The sequence below is a fragment of the Balaenoptera ricei genome, chromosome 6 (assembly GCF_028023285.1).
Source record: "Balaenoptera ricei isolate mBalRic1 chromosome 6, mBalRic1.hap2, whole genome shotgun sequence".
Taxonomy (NCBI): Eukaryota; Metazoa; Chordata; class Mammalia; order Artiodactyla; family Balaenopteridae; genus Balaenoptera; species Balaenoptera ricei.
This window is the reverse complement of record NC_082644.1, coordinates 119,123,714-119,142,064: the sequence shown is the minus strand read 5'-3', so window position 1 is coordinate 119,142,064 and position 18,351 is coordinate 119,123,714. Positions and strand designations below refer to the sequence as shown.

General features: G+C 42.4%; 1 protein-coding gene across 1 annotated transcript in view; it reads left to right on the top strand.

Moving 5' to 3' along the window:
- DDX31 (DEAD-box helicase 31) overlaps window positions 1–18,351 on the top strand; it is a 74,018-nt gene that overhangs the window by 2,013 nt on the left and 53,654 nt on the right. The window contains 10 exon segments of the mRNA XM_059925911.1: window positions 3,350–3,612; window positions 3,719–3,794; window positions 4,805–4,848; window positions 6,162–6,232; window positions 7,182–7,246; window positions 14,105–14,149; window positions 15,487–15,528; window positions 16,332–16,396; window positions 17,950–18,069; window positions 18,186–18,292. Of these exon segments, the coding sequence (XP_059781894.1) occupies window positions 3,350–3,612; window positions 3,719–3,794; window positions 4,805–4,848; window positions 6,162–6,232; window positions 7,182–7,246; window positions 14,105–14,149; window positions 15,487–15,528; window positions 16,332–16,396; window positions 17,950–18,069; window positions 18,186–18,292 (898 nt within the window).

Below are 18,351 nucleotides of genomic sequence, written 5' to 3'. Positions count from 1 at the left end.
TGTCAAAAAGATATTAATCAGGTGATGATCACTGTCTGCAGTGGCCTTGTCTGCACCTACATTTTTGTTTATGTCTTGAATGAGAATTATGTATATGCTGATCAAATTTGCTAGTAGCCTGAATTTGGGTTGAGTAGCTCATATACTGGACTTGGAAAGACCTTGACAGCTTAAATTATTCTCTATCTAATGCTATGCAGAATGTTTTTTCTAAAAAAAAAAAAGAAAAGAAAAAAATACAAATTTATTGTAGGAAATTTGGAAAGTAAATGAAAAAAAAAAAACAAAACCCACCCATGATTGTCATACTCAGAGATAACTCTGGGTAACATTGTGGTATATATCCTTCTGGAAAACAAACAGAACAAAATTGGGATCAAACTATACTTGATGTTTTCTAACCAAACAAGATACATTTTCTAACCAAACAGGATACATTTACTAGATGGTGTTGTAGCATTGTTGTTAGGAACCCAGGGCGTGGAACTAGTGTCTGGGCAAAGCCTTGATCCCTCAGTGATCCTGGGGCAGATTACCTCACTTCTCTGCCTCTGTGTTCTCATCTTAAAATGGGATGATGCCAGTACCCTATGGATAGATGACATCATTCGTGTAAGTATTTAGTATACTCCCTGGTGTATAGTAACTACTGACTACGTTTATTAATATCAAAGACATGGCATGTAGACTGTTAGGGCGGGATGGACCCTAGAGGTCACCTGCCATTATCCCCTCATTATGCAGGTGGGGGAGCAGACTCAGGGACTTGCTTGTTTTTAGAAGATCCAGATGTGTCCCTGCTCTTCTCTGCTCAAATGCCACCTCATGAAGCATTCCTGTATCTTTGCCTCCCTTCCCCTCGCTGTGGGCCATGGTAGTCTTACTTCATGTTTTGTGCCCAAATAACCCTTTGTCCATACCTCTTCTGTAGTACAAATATAGGTTTGGATTTGCGATTTTACACTTTTGTCTCTTCCACTAGTCTGTGACTTCTTCAAGGGCTTGTCTAATCTTTGTATCTTCAGAACCAAGCTACTTGACGGTGGTCAGTTTTTTAAATGAATGTGTTGTGGATGCTGGTGGGGTGCGGGGGAACTAACAAGTAGAATAGATCCAGATCACGGAAAAGGATAATTCCATCACGTGTTATTCATTAATCTTACAGTTATTTATTGAGCACTTACTTTGTGCCAGACATGGTCCTGTGCAGGGGATTCAGTGCTATCTGGGACAGGCTTGTCCATTTCTTCCAATCTAATGGGGAAGACAGACATCACACAATGAATTACGTGCTGTATTTATTATTTTACTGAGTGCTGCAAAGGAGAATAAGGGTGCCAGGAGAGCCAAGAACAGGCACCCTGGTTTGACAGGTGGAGAGAGGAGGTCAGGAAAGGCTTTTCTGAGGACGCAGCAGGTAGCCCTAGATCTGAAGGATGAGTATGAGGGGAGGGCTGGGGACATGGGTGTAGGAGTAACATGTGCAAAGGCCCCGAGGAGAGAAGGAGCTTGGTACATTCTAGGAATTTAAGGAAGTCCAGGACGGCAGAGGGTAAAGCTGAGACTGGTGAGATGGGCAGAGGTTAGATTCTAAAGGGCTTTGTAGCTCGCATTACACATTTTCAATTTTAGCCAAGCAATGGAAAGCCTGCCTGATACTGCGCTTAACTCGGAACACTTGCCTGTTAGAGAGAAGTTGACATGGGAATAAAGAGTGACCGGGATGGTAAGGGATCTAAAGTTTGTGTCCTGTTTGGGATATTTAGTCCAAAGAAGGAGGAAAAAGAGGAGTTCTGTGATGAATGAAGGAATGTTACATACAAGAGTTGCTGCAGAAAGCAAACTGCAAACTAGTAGATGGATCTTCCAGGAGACAGGTCTTGCCTGGATGTCAGAAACAGCTTCCCAGCCCCTAGAACTTGGTTGGGGACAGAATGGGCTGCCTCATGGGATGGAGAACAGTAGGAGGAGGTGCAGGCAGGAGCTGCAGGGCCGCCTGTCAGGGGGTCTGGTGATGGGAAGTCCACACATGCGTAGGGGGGAGAGGCCTTTGGGCCTTTTCGTGCTCCAAGAGCCTGTGGGTCTGTAAACCAGGTAAGATCTGCACATTTCATTCCGTCTTACAAATGATTCAAGAGACCTGAAACTTGACTTCATCTCTTTTTAGTCTGAAAATTTGGGACTTCGTAAAAATAAATTTGTAAAATTTGTAAAATGAAGCAGGTCAGTACCTACTTCATTAATACTAAATATTAATACTAAATATTTGAAGTTGTATGTATCGAATTACTTATCTATAGGAGCCCTTAGGGTTGCCAGGAACAAAGAACTATTGTTATTGCTAGGTTAGTCAAAAGCTGACAGTCATGGCTAAAGCAAGCTGATGTGTACACAGAAGTCATGATTTCAAGCCAAGAGGAAAATAACATATTCCAAGAGAAACCAGAACTCCACAGTAACAATTCCTAGCTACTCACAGGATGTTTTTATATTCATGTGTAATGTAAATTGGAAGAGAAGGCCAAGGAAAATAGAGGAATTGGATGAACTTCTCCTAGGGGAAGTTTGGACATCGTACATTTAACAACATTCATGTTATGGAAATGAGAAGCAACAGGCAAGAAAATGTCCCGTATTGTAGCCTGTAATCGGCGATCAGACAGGGAATGGAAAGGCGAGGAGAGTTGGAAGTAATTGCAGTAGAGGTGATGGATGGAGCTGAATTCTCATTTGGAATGGAAACGGTGAGGAGGAATCGTCTCCAAGCCATCTGAATCTGGGGGAGCAGCTTGAGGGCAGAGAATGACGGCGATCCAAGCGCTCTGGGGTGGAGCGGTAATAAAGGTTTCCGCTTCCTGGGCATAAGCTGGGATGCAGCATCCCACATGTCGTCACCGATGGGCTTTGTTGGCGGCAAGATAAAAGATTCATTTCCCCTCTTCCTCGTCCTTGTCATGTGCATGGATTCCTAGAGATTTGGATTGACTCAGCTTGCACACTTCGCAAGGTGGGTCCTTTTCTCCCCGCAAACAGACTCCCATTTGTTAAAATTCAGCCTGAAAAATGTTTCTTCCTTCTTGATTATCTTGGTGGAGTTGAAGGTTAAGGTGATTGGTGAGGTCTAGTAGATGGATCAGCTGAGGTTTGTGGGTGTTTTTTTTTCCCTTTTTGGGGGAAAAAAAAAGGGCTGAGTCAAAGAATCTGATTGCAGACCCTAAACTGTTGCTTGACATATGGGGCGTAATGGTCTCTGCAGGGAGAGATGCAATTCTGTGGGCAGTCAGGCTTCACTCTGAGGTCTGTTTTCATGGACTAATGCATCTCTTGTCACTCTTTCCTTTTGGGAAAGATGCAGCAAGCAGCGGCCACCAAAAGAAAATACCGAGCGTCCAGTGAGGCTCCCCCAGCGAAACGGAGGAGTGAAACATCATTTCTCCCGGCCAAGAAAACTACTGCTAAAGAAACTCCAAGGACTTTTAAGGGGAAGGCACAGAAAACGTTTTCTCCCAAGAGGTCCTCAGGTGGTGCGAGTGATGGAAACCAGGAACGGAAACCGGGCATTAAGACTTCATCCCTGTTTAAAAACAACCCTGAGATTCCAGAACTCCACAGGTATGTCCACGTGTAGACGCCCTTCGAGAATAAAAGGAATTGAGTGTCTTCTGCCTTTTTCTTTGTTTCTTGGAACTGATGCCTGCGTCTTGTTCGTCATTTGCAGACCTGTAGTAAAGCAGGTGCAAGAAACAGTGTTCACTTCAGATGCTTTTCAAGCCCTGGACCTCCACCCACATCTAGTAAGTATCCCTCCGTGTTTTATTGGTGTGTCGATTTTTTGGGTCTGTTTGTTCATTCAGAATGTCTGTGAAATGACAGTTCGAGGAAGAAAAAAAAATCAAAGAATGGTTATTTTTGCGTCAAGTTACCTGGATGAACTCAGATTGATAAGATGCTCTTCCAGGACCGTTCACGTGAACTCACGAGTCTGTTCACTGTTCCCACCCAACTCCCCCTTTTTTTTTTTAAAGAACTCTGAAGACTTTCCTCACCTAAGTCATTTTAGGACTGAGACTCCACATAGCGAACTTGAAATCCACCTCATATTACTGGATAGATAACGACATCAGGGCTATTCTGGGTGGCTGATGTCACAGGGACCTTAGAGGGAACAGAACCGGCATCTTGCTGTTAAGGGAGTTATAAAGAATTGAAGGAAGAAGGGGCTCTTTAAACATGCATTTGCTACAAACAAATGGACACTCAAAAAAAAAACAACAAAAAAACCGTGAATGAGTGTTCCAGCCTTATTTATGAGTGAGGTGAGAAACATACATTCACTTTTAGGGAGTCTGGATTTCCTTGGCTCATGTGGTCATGGCTTACCTACTCCTTCTTTCGGGTGGGTTACCTCTACTTGCTTTCTCACCTACAGGTTGGAGTGGGGTTTCCCAGCCTTGGTACCGTGCACGTCTGGGGATGGGGACCCTGTGTCACGGGGGCTGCCCCGTGCGTCGCAGGATGTATGGCGGCGTCCTGTGCCGCTACTCACTTAACGCCAGTAGCACCTCCACCCCCAGTTGTAACAACCAGCGATTTCTCCAGGCATTGGGAGGTCCGGGGGAGGCAGTGCTCAGAACCACCCCCAGCTGAGAACCACTGGGTTAGAGGAACTTGATTTGATCGTGGTCATCCATTTTTACCCCAGTATTTTCCCCTTTTTTGCATCCTTATTTGCATTAAGTATATTTGTACCAAAAAATTTGTTAAAGAAAAGTTTTTTTGTTTTTGTTTTTGTCTTTTCTCTTAGATTTCCACAATAAATATGGTCTTAAAAATGTCTAGTATGACCAGGTAAGAACTCCGGGTCAGTCTTGATTTTCTCAGGATTTAAGTGGGTATAAACAGATGAAATCTGAATTGTCTGTGAAGGACAGCAAACTCGTGTCTTGGCATTAGAGAACAGGCCAGATTATTGACCCTCGAGGGCTTGGTAGCCGCTCAGCTTCCCCACCTGGGAGATGGAGGGACTGGGTCTCCGTCCCCTTCTGCCCTCAGCTCTAAACTGTAAGAGATCTCTGCTCCAGAAGATGGTCTGCATAAGATCCCACTGTTGTCTGTGCTTCCTGAAAATCACTTGTCTAGAATACAGAATTTATCTTGTCATTTCTTAGTAGTAAGAATTAGAGTCAGCTACAAGATAGGAGTAAATACTTAGTTGGATATAATGGGATGCTGAAAAAAGTTCTTAAATGTTAGTGACAAGCCCTGGAAAACAGAAAAAGAGTGGTGACAGGTGTGGGGCAGAGATGACCCCCCTCTCTTTGAGTATGTATGATTCTGTACATTTTAATAAGTCACCTTTCACTTAGAAGTAAACATTAATAAGAGTATCAAAGAATAAAATAAGGAACCCCTTTATTATTTTTTTGTTCAGTTTTATCAACCAAATTTAAGTGATTTCCATACCCTTTTGGTTTTTTTTTTTATTTTATTGAAGTATAGTTGATTTACAATGTTGTGTTAATTTCTGCTGCACAGCAGAGTGATTCAGTTATACGTATATATTCTTTTTCATATTCTTTTCCATTGTGGGTTAGCATGGGATATCGAATATAGTTCCCTGTGCTGTACAGTAGGACTTTGTTGTTTTAGTTGTTTGTTTTTGAATACACATGTGGACACACATCTTACTGTGTCCGTAACAGTCAGATTTGGTTTTCTAGAGAACGGACAGCAGTTGCTGGCTGTCTGCATGGCTCACAAGCTTCCTTTCATTCTTCTGCTTGGGAATCTTTCCATAATGTTTTATTGTTTCCTACTCCCTGGTTCAGAAGGCAGGAGAGTGTGTGATGCGCTTTTGTGGTGGCTCCAGCTTGTCATCAAGCCTGTCCCATTTTTCTTTTTAAGTAGTCTAATAGAGCGGCCAGTCTCTGGCTTGCCTCAACATTTGCAGCCCCAAAAGTTCCAAAAATTTAACTGAGGTTTTATTCTTCTAACCGTCAAAGGTTTCTCAGCCCTTCCCATGACTGTTTAGGTAACCTCTGAGGCGGCAGGTGATAGAGCCTGGGGTCATTGCATTTTGTGTATCTTGCATCTCTGCGTGTAAACATGGGCAGGTGGTAGTTTATAGATAATCATGTGCTTTTTCTTTTGGGCGGCCCAAGTGTTCAGAAGCAAAGTATCCCTGTGTTGCTGGAAGGCAGAGATGCTCTCGTGAGATCCCAGACTGGCTCAGGTCAGTTGTCATTTGATTTCTGCCCTTCCTTCTGCCCTTCCTCATGTGGTGGGTTGTGTAGTGAGGTGTCTGTCGTGGTGGTGGCTGCTTTGTTTGGTTTGGGGGAGGGGCGGCCACGCTTGCTTCTGATTAGAGCCCTGAAAGGAAGGGGATGATCAATGGGGCCCGTGATCAGAAATGATCAGGAAGGAGTCAAGTCCGCTATCATTTCTCAGAGCCCATCTCAGGGCTTTGCCTGGTCCCACCACCTATGGCCAGAGCTGCCTGCCTTCACTCCAGTGGGCGATGACTCTTTCCTTCTGGTATTAAAACAGTCCTGCTGTGAGCACACACTGATCGGATGCTAGTTGTTTTGCTAGAACATGGAACACCGTTCTGGCGCGTTCCAGAACAGTCTGGACTTGCTCTTCTGACCCTCTTGTGCTCTTAGTGGCAGGTCAGCTGTCCTCTGCTCCCCCAGCTCAGCCACCTTTCAGGTGGGTGGAAGCCCAAAGTTTTTGCCATCCTTGGTTTCTCCTTGGTCTTTAGAGGCCAGCTCTGGGGTTTCAGACTGGCTGGCTCCTCACCACGAAAGCACCACGGAAGACACTTACTTGACCACGGAAGCCCCTTTGAGAGGTTGAGTTGACCCCAGAGGGGGAGTTTTCTAGTTTCTAGGGACAGTCATTGAGTTGAGCTTCCGTGTGACCTCGGAAATGTATCATTGTCTGCCTTGTTAGACGTCAAAGGAGCTGAAGGTGCAAGTTTATTAGAAGTACTGAATTTACAAAGCAGCGCTAGGAGTTGTGGCAGACAGGTGACTTCCGTTTCCACCTGGATGTGAGTGCACTTTTCCTGTCCCCAGACTTTAGGATGGCCCAGAGGTAGCAGCGCCGGTTCGTTTACTGTCTTTGGTTTTCTGACATCTACAGGCTCTGTGATTTTGATTGCTCTTGTACTTTTTTAAAAGGTAAAACTCTTGCCTATTGCATCCCTGTGGTCCAGTCTCTTCAAGCAATGAAATCCAAAATACAGGTGAGTAGAAAGTGTGTTTTTCTGGGAATTCCCTGGCAGTCCAGTGATTAGGACACGGCACTTTCACTGCCGAGGGCCTGGGCTCAGTCCCTGATCGGGGAACCAATATCCTGCAAGCCACGCGGCGTGGCCAAAAAAAAGAAAAAAAAAAGAAAAGAAAGTGTGTTCTTCTGTTACCGTTCACAGTGCGTAAGAAGCCGTCAAACTGAACCAAAGCAGGAATGTTGGGACCAAAAGAATCTTTTCGCTTAGCTTTGTTTTCCCACCTCTTTTTAGTTCATTTATTACATAAGCATGTTGCATCTGAAGACCGTGCCCAGAGTGGAATAGAATAAATATAAACAAATGTAACCATCATCCTAGTAGGTCTAATAGGGAATGTTTGTAAGATGCTCCCCCTGTGTCAGACATCGTGCCGAATGCTTTGCTTGTGTTGTCTTCTTGACTCTCTAACTACCCCAGTCCCACTGAGTTGGAAGGTACTATTATCTCGATTTAAAAAAAAAAAAGAAAAAAAAAAGGAGGCTTGAGGAAGTTAAATAACTTCCTAAGGCCGTGCGGGGAGTGATTGTGGAGCTGGGTTTCCACCTCCATTCTCTTTGGCTCCAGAGGCCAAGCTCTTCTGACTGAGAAACGTGAACATTGTGTTGAAAACAGTGGTTTCTCATGAATAGTAGAAGTGAAAATAAGTACCCAATTAGCGGGTGTGACAGTTGGGCCTCCTTGTATTTAGTATTTTCTAGAACTTATCTTTAGTTGTGAAACACACTTAGCGCCTGGGCCAGAGGGGCCAGAACTGGGTTCCTTGGAATGGTCCCCTAGGAGGCCGTGTGACTGCCATGTTCCGTAGGCATAGGTGTCATCTCAAAACCCAGCCCAGAATCTCACAGATACACCCTGGTTGTTCTCAGTTGAGAGGAGACAGTGAGATCAGAAATAGGAAGAGAGATGGGTTCACAAACAGATGACGAGCTAGTTGGTTACTTTTTCCTCAGTTGGGACATGCAGAATTAGATGTGTATTGAGCCTGCCCGTTACTTGAATGACAAAATAAATAATGATGGTCTTGGATTACAGCCCACAGTCTAAAACAAATACCTATTGAGTCCAAGCTGATATAAGTGAATTATTGAATAAGTAGGTGGGACGAGGGGAAGCCCTTCCTTATACTAGAATTCCAGTGAATACTTGTAGGACATCATCATTTGGCAAATGACACAGGAATTATCAGAGATGCTAAAATGAGTGGATTAAAGTGTGATGAAAATGGGATATTTACACAGTCTCAAAGTATGTATCCAGAAGATACAGGAAAAAATGGTAACTTTACAGTGGAGAAGGCTGGCTGACGCCACCTTAACCAGGTGGTTGGATGGGGCCTCACCCGTGCCGGGATGTGCTGGCCTAATGTGTCTCCTGATAGGCGCATGAAGGATGAAACAGTACTTCTCTGGTTTTCTTGCCAAAAATGCACAACTCTAATTTAATCATAAACATCAGATAAAGCCGAATCAAAGGACATTCTACAGAGTGACTGGCCAGTACTCTTCAAAAGTATTAAGGTCACAAAAGACAAAGAAATACTAAAGAGCTACCCCAGAGTAAAAGAGACGAAGGAGTCATGACAACTAAATGCTGCGTGGTCCTGAATTGGGTCTTAGTCTGGAAAAAGCATGTTAATAGGTCAGTTAACGAACTTTGAATAAGGTCTATAGATTAACTGATAGTAGTGAATCAATGTTAATTTCCTATTTGATCATTGTATTGTGATTTTGAGAATCAATATCATATAAGGAAGCTGGGAGAAGGGTGTAAGGGAGTTCTTTGAACTATTTGTGCAATTTTTTGTAAGCCTGAAATTATTTCAGAACAAATACGTTTAAATGTTATTCAAACTTTATTTAAATGATTTTTAAATCAATAAATGCTACACAGTCATCCAAATGGTGGAACCTTGTATAGTTATTAAAAGTGCTGTTTTCGGGCTTCCCTGGTGGCGCAGTGGTTGAGAATCTGCCTGCCAGTGCGGGGCACGCGGTTTCGAGTCCTGGTCTGGGAGGATCCCACATGCCGCGGAGCAACTGGGCCCATGAGCCACAGTTACTGAGCCTGCGCGTCTGGAGCCTGTGCTCCGCAACGGGAGAGGCCGCGATAGTGAGAGGCCTGCGCACCGCGATGAAGAGTGGCCCCCACTTGCCGCAACTGGAGAGAGCCCTCGCGCAGAAACGAAGACCCAACACAGCCATAAATAAAATAAATAAATAAAATTTGAAAAAAAAAAAAAGTGCTGTTTTCTTCAATTACTATTTGTGCACTTGACAGGCATTCTTGCTATGTTAAAAAGGCAGGTTATAAAGCAGTATGTATAATATGACTCCAATTTCATAACTAATAATTATATATATATGCATATATATATATGTGTACACACACAAAGATGAGAAAGATACTTTTCAATCTAATGCTGGTTTTCTCTGAGGTGGGTGAGTCGGAATTCTGTTTCCTGCAGGTGAGTGATGTTTTTTTCCATTCGGCACTTTGCAGTGCGGTGGTTCATACAAGGGCCTTAGCATCGTACCCGGTGTAGGTTAGAGAAGAAATGTGAATTATTAGACCAGTGTGGTAAAGTCTCATCCGTTTAGATACTCCAGGAGAGCTTCTAGTAGAGGGTTTTTTCTTCCTGGAAAGTTGCAGAGTTTGGGCGTCTATTTGATCTGACGTGGGTCCTACAGTTCTGGCCCAGCTGTCTCATTTGCTGGATCCGTGAACGGAGGATGGGAGACCTGCGATTACCTTCCCCAGGTGGACAGCATTTTGGGGGCTCTGCTCAGATCCTGGGTCTGAGTGTGACGTGAGCGCATCCCCTCATCCTTGTGTGCCTCGTGGGGGATCATGGCGATGCCTGTGTCCTGGTGTTGCCAGGAGGATTCAGGGGGTCAGCGCACGGGGAGAGTTGAGACCTGCTTCCAAGCGCCTGGTGGTGATAGTACCCGCTCGCTGAGTCTCCACTATCACTGTCAGCAACAGGGACGTGTGGCTGGTTTGAAGGGCAGTGTTCTGTTTTGTTTTGTTTTGTTTTTTAATTTTATTTATTTATGGCTGTGTTGGGTCTTCGTCTCTGTGCGAGGGCCCTCTCCAGTTGCGGCAAGTGGGGGCCACTCTTCATCGCGGTGCGGTGCGCAGGCCTCTCACTATCGCGGCCTCTCTTGTTGTGGAGCACAGGCTCCAGACGCGCAGGCTCAGCAATTGTGGCTCACGGGCCTAGTCGCTCCGCGGCATGTGGCATCTTCCCAGACCAGGGCTCAAACCCGTGTCCCCTGCATTGGCAGGCAGATTCCCAACCACTGCGCCACCAGGGAAGCCCAAGGGCAGTGTTCTGAATTGCTTAGATTCAGAGCATTAACCAGCCATGTCGTTGTTCTTATTTACTCAAGTATTTTTTACTATCAATAACAGCTTGTTCTATTAAAGATTGGAATATTCTGTAGAGATGATTTAACAAGCCCAAATTTAATTCACTTATTTCAAGTGATGCTCAGTACAGGCCCTTGGAGTTCATTGTAAACAGATTTGACCTGTAAAAAAAAACCTATCTTGAGGGAGCAGCAAATTCAAGGCACCGGCAGAGTCTTCAGTTACTTTAGTGACGGAATGAAAATGGACTGCTTTTCTGTGTTTTCACACTTTCAGCTCTTTGGGCTCTGATTTTGTTTAACATCCCATCCATCCTTCCTCACTCACTTCTGCCCTGCGAGGAATTGATTGGTCTTTCTTCTTCTCTGTGTAGTAACACCTTTTGAAATGTCAGAATCTCTAACACTGCTGTGTTGATACCGTTGTACTAACATGTTTACTGTTCCTCGCCCGGCTTCAGCGCAGTCTCGCAAAGTCGATGTTGAGTACAGACGGCTGTAGTTTGAATTCCAAATCCTTTTCTCCTTGTGGGTAAATGTTTCCTGTGCAAAATATGAAAACCATATTTGTAACTTAGTTTGCTGCTAAATCTGTGCTTAGCTTCTGCACTAACGTATTCGATTCATTCCCTAAGTGTCTGTGAGCGCTTTGGAGGTGCAAGGCACTGCTGACTTTCTGGCCCTTATGAGATTACTTTGTTTTCTTCTATTATTGTTACTGTTATTTGTAGGTATAATGTACATGTTAAAAAAATTTGAAGAGCACCAAAAAATATGCAGTGACAAGTAAGTCATTCTACTGCCCCTTGCCCTGAGTGGCACAGTTCTTCTCTCAGGATGGGATGGTCCTTATCACCAGTCTTTTGTTTAATCCTTCCAAGGATATTCTTTGCATATAAAGCAAATCTGACTATACATAGTTCCCCTCCCCCTTTTGTTGAAGTTTTTGTTTGTTTGATACGCAAATGGTTGCTTGCTGTGCATGATTGTCTGTGCCTTGCTTTTGTTCACTTAATACGTTTTGGGGATGGTTTCTTATCAATACCGTGTTGACCCGCCTTGTTTTTTTAATGGCTGCCTAGTCTTCCACTGTAAGTATGTACCATAAATTATTGAGTCATTCCCTCATTGGTGGAATTTACATTGTGTTCAACATTTTGCTACAAACAAAGCAATTAAACAACTTTTTTTTTTTTTTAATAAATTTATTTATTTATTTTTGGCTGTGTTGGATCTTCGTTTCTGTGCGAGGGCTTTCTCTAGTTGCGGTGAGCGGGGGCCACTCTTCATCGCGGTGCGCGGGCCTCTCACTATCGTGGCCTCTCTTGTTGCGGAGCGCAGGCTCAATAGCTGTGGCTCACGGGCCCAGTTGCTCCGCAGCATGTGGGATCTTCCCAGACCAGGGCTCAAACCCGTGTCCCCTGCATTGGCAGGCGGATTCTCAACCACTGCACCACCAGGGAAGCCCAAACAACTTCTTTATACACACGTATGAGTCTCTCTTTTTGAGAAATTCCTATAAGTGGAATTTGCATTTTTATTTGGTAGATAATACCAAAATTGATCTTTAAAGGAGTTATACCAACTTGGATTCCCACCAACAGTGTATAAGAGTTCCTGTGTGCCTGTGCCTTTATCAACACTATCGGCTGTTTTATTTTTGCTCATTTGACAGGGGAAAAATATTGTATCATAGTTTTGATTTGAATTTCTCTTAGGAGTAAAGTTGAGCATCTTTTCTTACATTTAAAAGCCATATTTTGTATTCTTATTTCCATAAATTAGCTGTTATATCCCTCTCCATTTTTCTATTTGAGTTGTTGGTCTTTTTTATTTTTATTTTTAATTGAATTACAAACCTTCTTTATAAACTAAGAAATTGGCCCTTTCTCTTATATGTGGCATATTTTTTTCCCCACGTTGTCATTTGACTCAATTTTCTTTAGGTATGACTTTTCCATTCTGAAATTTTAAAATTGTTATGTAATAAAATTTATCAGAGTTTTATAGTTTCTGAGTTTTATGTCATCTGTAAAAAGGCCAAATTAATTCCAACTTTATTTTTCTAACTTAATTTTTTTTCTAAAAGGACATTTGAATTTTCCATCTTTTCACTGCTGATATAAATTGCCTCTTATCATATTTCCTGACTTTCTATATGTATTTGATTCTATTCTAGGCTGTATTTGTTATTGTAATCTCTATGTGCTAGCATCAATTTTTTAAAACTATTGTAGATTGAAATTGTCTTACCATCTGATGTTGTTCAGAAATGTCTTGATTATTCTTGCACATTTATTTTTCCATATGAACTTTGAAATCAGCTTGTCTGGTTATATATATTATTTTTTATAGCCATATGTATGTATACTTGGGGCATTTTATAAATATTATATATTTATATATACATTATATAAATATTTTATATATGCATAACTATGCATGTTCATGGCATTTTTATTAGAATTACATAACATTTATGGATTGATTTAGGGGGAATTAGCTTATTTATAATATTGAGTCTTCTTATCCAAGAATAGGATACATTGTTCCATTTATTCAAATTTTATTTTATGTGCCTCAGAGGTATTTAAAATGTTTTATTGTATAGATTGTGTACATTTTTTGTGAAGCTTATTTTTTTTCACCTTTTTTGTTTTTTTGTTATTCTAAGTGTGATTCCATCTAACTTTCTGTGTTGGAAGGCTGTTGATTTTTCTGTATTAATTTTGTATTCAGCTAGTTGACTTGTCTTTTTTGTAGTAGAATTTCAAGTGATTTCTTTTTTTTTAAATTTATTTAATTAATTTATTTTTGTCTGCATTGGGTCCTTGTTGCTGCGCACAGGCTTTCTCTAGTTGCGGCAAGCAGGGGCTACTCTTCGTCGCTGTGCACGGGCTTCTTGTTGTCGTGCCTTCTCTTGTTGCGGAGCACGGGCTGTAGGATGCGGGCTCAGTAGTTGTGGCACGTGGGCTCAGTAGTTGTGGCTCACAGGCTCTAGAACGCAGGCTCAGTAGTTGTGGCACACGAGCTTAGTTGCTCCACGGCATGTGGGATCTTCTGGCCCAGGGATCAAATCCGTGTCCCCTGCATTGGCAGGCGGATTCTTAACCACTGCACCACCAGGGAAGTCCTCCAGTCCTGATTTCTTAAGTTGTTTTTGTTTTTGTTGGTTTTTGGGTTTTTTTAGGATAAAATATCATCTGCTAATAATGACAACTTTACTTCCTACTTTCCAGATTTATACATATTTCTTTGTCTTTTCTGATTGCATGGGCCAGAACTTCTAGATTAATGTTGCATAATCATGAGGGTCGTGGGCAGGCTTAGCTTTTTAATGAACTGCTTCTGATGTTTACAAGTGGCCACCCGTAATCTCCCCGTCTGGACCTCTGTGACCTGCGTTCATTCAACTAATGGCATTTCTTTCCTTCTGTGTCAACAGCGTGGTGACGGCCCCTATGCTCTGATACTAGTGCCAACAAGAGAGGTAAGCAGTCCCACTTTCGGAGTGCTAAGCAAGTACTTTCAGTGATATTGTTGAATTTAAAAGTGGTTTTTACCATTTTTTCCCCTGCTGCACAAATCACTACACCCTTTCCTTTGCCCAGGAACCATCCTTCTGGCTCCTGACAAGAAGAAAAGTTCAAGTACTCTTTGAAAACCAGAAGTTTTTTGGTTTTGGAAAAGTGTTTCTCTGTTATCTAAAAACTAATGACACTATAAATTTCTGTCCTCATAAAAGGAATAATCACATTTTTGTACGTTGTTTTTTTCTTTTACAACTTAATTAAAAAATAAAAGCAGTTGACCCTACAAATGAACTTTTATTTTTTTAAGAAGCTACCAAAAATTTTACTCGTTTCTGAAAGTTAAGCTTCTTGATGTTTTTCTTCTTTCTTGGTGGAAATCTCTTCTATCCGATTTATTTTATTTGCCTTCAGAGGTAATTTCAGATTAGGGTATCTTTTTCCTATATCAAATGCTAATCACTTCCTTGCAGAGAATCAATCATGGCGATGGAGGTTTCTGTACAGCCTGCAGCATCCTGTCTCAGCTCCATCCATTGAAGGAGCGGGCACGGAGCTATTTAAATTTTTACAGCAGCAAACTCGCTACTTCCCTGGGATGCTTCCTGAATACAAAACGTGTGGAAACTGTATATATATCCTTGGATAAAGGGATTATGTAGAGGCTTTGTTGATGGTTGTTAATGGTTATAAACTATTCAGTACATTAATTTTCTCTTTCTCTGGTTTCCACTGGGCTTGTTGGTTTTTTCTTTTTTTCCCCCTTTAATAAACTTGGGAAATGACCATCTCTGTCTTTAGCTACTGCTCTGCCCCAGCATAGCCTTAGGATATAGTCATGTCACCTGTAAAGGAACGTTCCCAAGGCTAGCCTGTTGCATCACTGTGTGGTTTACCCCTTCACACATATTACATTCTCTCTCTTTCCAAAGGGAGCCAGGCTCAGGTTGACTCTGTTTCATTTTCTTCCATCCTTGTGTACCATAGACTGTACTTTTCTGTGTGGTACTCTGGGAATTTGAGCCAGCAGAGGGAGCACAGAACACTGTGTTTGTGTATGTCCGAGAAATAGATGTGATGTCTCTAGCCACATTCTCCAGACGGACAGTTTTCAGAATCAGTCTAAGAACAAGGTGTATTTCCCAAGTAGATTCTGTGTATAGGGCTTTTTAAAAAAAATCCTAACTTGAGGTCCAAGGTTGGATCCTTATCACTTGACACTGTCTAAATTTTTAAAAATAAATAAAATGGTAAGAAGGGACCTTGCTCATTAACTCTAACTTTTTAATATTTACAGCTGGCCCTACAAAGCTTTGATACTGTCCAGAAACTGCTTAAGGTAAGGCAAGCCATGAGTTCAGTTTTGTCTTTTTTTCCTGACTTTTTGAGGAAAGAGAAAGATACCACAGTCTTTTCTTTATTTTCAAAGAGCTAGGAATTACTGCAGTTTTCCTTGTATTCCCTGGATGTCTCTGCTCACCCCAGATACAGTTTGTAGGTTTTTATTGATCTGAACCTTACGAATCACCAATTTCTAGCTTAGTGAGATTATTAGTGTTTCCTGGTACTTCGGGTCCTGTAATCTGTTCATCATAGTCACTAGCAAGCCACCTACAGAGACTCACAGGTACAACCTTAAGGTGATCCAGTGAAAGCAACTTAACAAGCTGCAAGTAGGGTTTGTTTAAGAAAGAAGGGAGAGAAAGCTTCCAAGCCAAAGGCTGCCAGCCCACCGAATTAGACTGAGAATTGATCTTTCCTTTCTTTTATCACGAGTGGAAGTAAGGAAGCGTTGTACTTGGGTTTGATCTTAACCAAAAAGGAAAAAAAAAAAGGCAATAGACTTACTGAATTGTGTTTTCAATTCAGGCTCTACAGGGAAAGGCAGAGAAGCTACTTGAATCACTTAAAAAGCCCACATTTCTCTCTTACAGTGTCGGAAGCTAGTCGCATAGGTATAATTTAAGTTACTGCTAATATCCATGGGCATGGCAAGGCCTAGGAATTGTGTCTGCACAGTAATACCTCCTGCAATGAAGAGCCGAGTCCTCCCTCACGACCTCCTTAAGGAAAGGGAATTTGGAATCAGCCTCTGCAGTAAATGGGGCTTTGCATTGATTTTGGTCTGATGTCTTTCTGTAGCCATTTACCTGGATTGTGCCTGGAGTGTTAATGGGAGGAGAGAAGAGAAAATCAGAAAAAGCCAGGTAGGGGGAGGTTTGTTTGTTGTTAATTCCTTTTAAAGTCTGTCCTGTCTTCCTCTTCAGTAAGACTCTGGCCCTTCTCAGCCTGGGAGAGCCTTGTCTCAGATGATGGTTCCTAGTCCCAGTGTGTGGGGACAGATTGAGTCCCCAGGGAGTGGTCACTCTAAACGGTGCTGTTTTTTTAAATATTGGTGAACCTACCAGGGGCTCCCTTTTGATGTGGTCAGTAACAGATCGTTACCTTCTTAAATCTCAACCCCCACCCCGCCCCCGAGACCCATGGTCCCCCCTTGTTAAGGATGCATCCCCCTTGACTCCCTTTTGTGGATATTGGGAGTTTGGGAATTTTGTTGTTTGATTTTACAGAAACAAGATTATAAACCTACATAATGCTTTGCATCTTGCTTTCTACACCCAAATACATTGATTCCTAATTCTGTGTTAGAATTGGTAATGGGTGTCAGTAGAAAATTGTTGCAAGAAGTAAATTCCAAGTTTTGTGCATTCTTTTAAAAACCTTTTTTATTTTATTATAGCTTAATGCTTAGTAGTTATGCTCAACTATGTGTGTAGTCTGTAACTGAGGAGCAAATATTCAACTTGAAACCTTCAGGTATTGGTTAGGGTAAGATTCCGCTGTAACTAACAACAGCAGTGGCGCAAACAATATGGACGTTTTTTCTTTTTCTTTCACATTTAAGAAGCGTGACGGTAGCCATCGGGGCTGGCATGGTGCATGCGCCAGCGTGAGGACCCTGGCTCATTCTGGCTTTTTGTGCCACTAAGTGAAGCTTCCATTTTCAAGCTTTCCTCATAGTGTTAGATAGTTGTTGGAGCTCCAGCCATTGTATCTGATTTCCTGCCAGTAGGAACAAAGATAATCATACCTCCTCTTTTTAAAGGTACTGGTGGGATTTGCATGCTCCCTTTATCCATTTATCTTATTGCCATAACATAGGCACGTGCCCACTTAATTACAAGGGCAGCTGGAAAATGTACTCAGCTAAAAGTTGTAGGCTTTTATTACTATGGACTAATGGGATGAAGGATGGTTGTGGAGTAAGAAGTTAGATTTATTCCACCTGGTCCATGGGGCAAGGCTAGGCCTATCGCATGGAAGTTACAACAAGGATCCAATATAAGAAAAAAGCATTCTAACCATTAAAGCACGTTGGCATGGGATAATGCATTCAGGTGGGAGGTTCCCCGGCACAGATGCCTTCAAGAACAGATTAGGTGACCATCTATCTGGAATATTCTAGGAAGCATCTATGGATCAGATAAAGGGCATTGGGTTATATAGTAAAGATTCCTCTGAGACAATTTTAATAGGATTTCAGATCTTACAGTTATGTTTTGTAAGACAGAGAAACTTCAGAGAAAAATTAGAACTTAAATATATCTTTGTATCCACTTGTCGTTACGCTTGTCATGATTTCAAGCTGTGGCATGTTGGCGCTGGCCATGAATGTCTCCTCCTTAGCCTTTTCCCTGTGTTTTCTATTGCTATGGCTCCATCTGATTTACTTTCTTTTATGATATATAATTTTAAACAGACTCCGGAAAGGAATAAATATCCTCATCTCAACTCCCGGACGCCTCGTGGATCATATTAAATCCACAAAGAACATTCATTTTCGTCGGATCCAGTGGCTGATTTTGGATGAAGCAGACAGGTGAGCCCGTCCAGGAAGCGGGAAAGGGCTGTTTCTGTGGTCTTTGCCGAAACTTCTGGAGCCCGTTAGTGTTCCCTTTATTCACGTAGATTAAAACTCCTCCCTTGACACCACAGAATCCTGGATTTGGGTTTTGAAAAGGACATCACGGTGATACTCAACGCTGTAAATGCCGAGTGCCAGGAACGACAGAACGTCTTGCTGTCGGCAACACTCACGGAAGGTGAGTTGGGAAGAAGTGCTGTTTGTTCTCAATGGAGAGGAAGGGCCTAGATGCGAGCT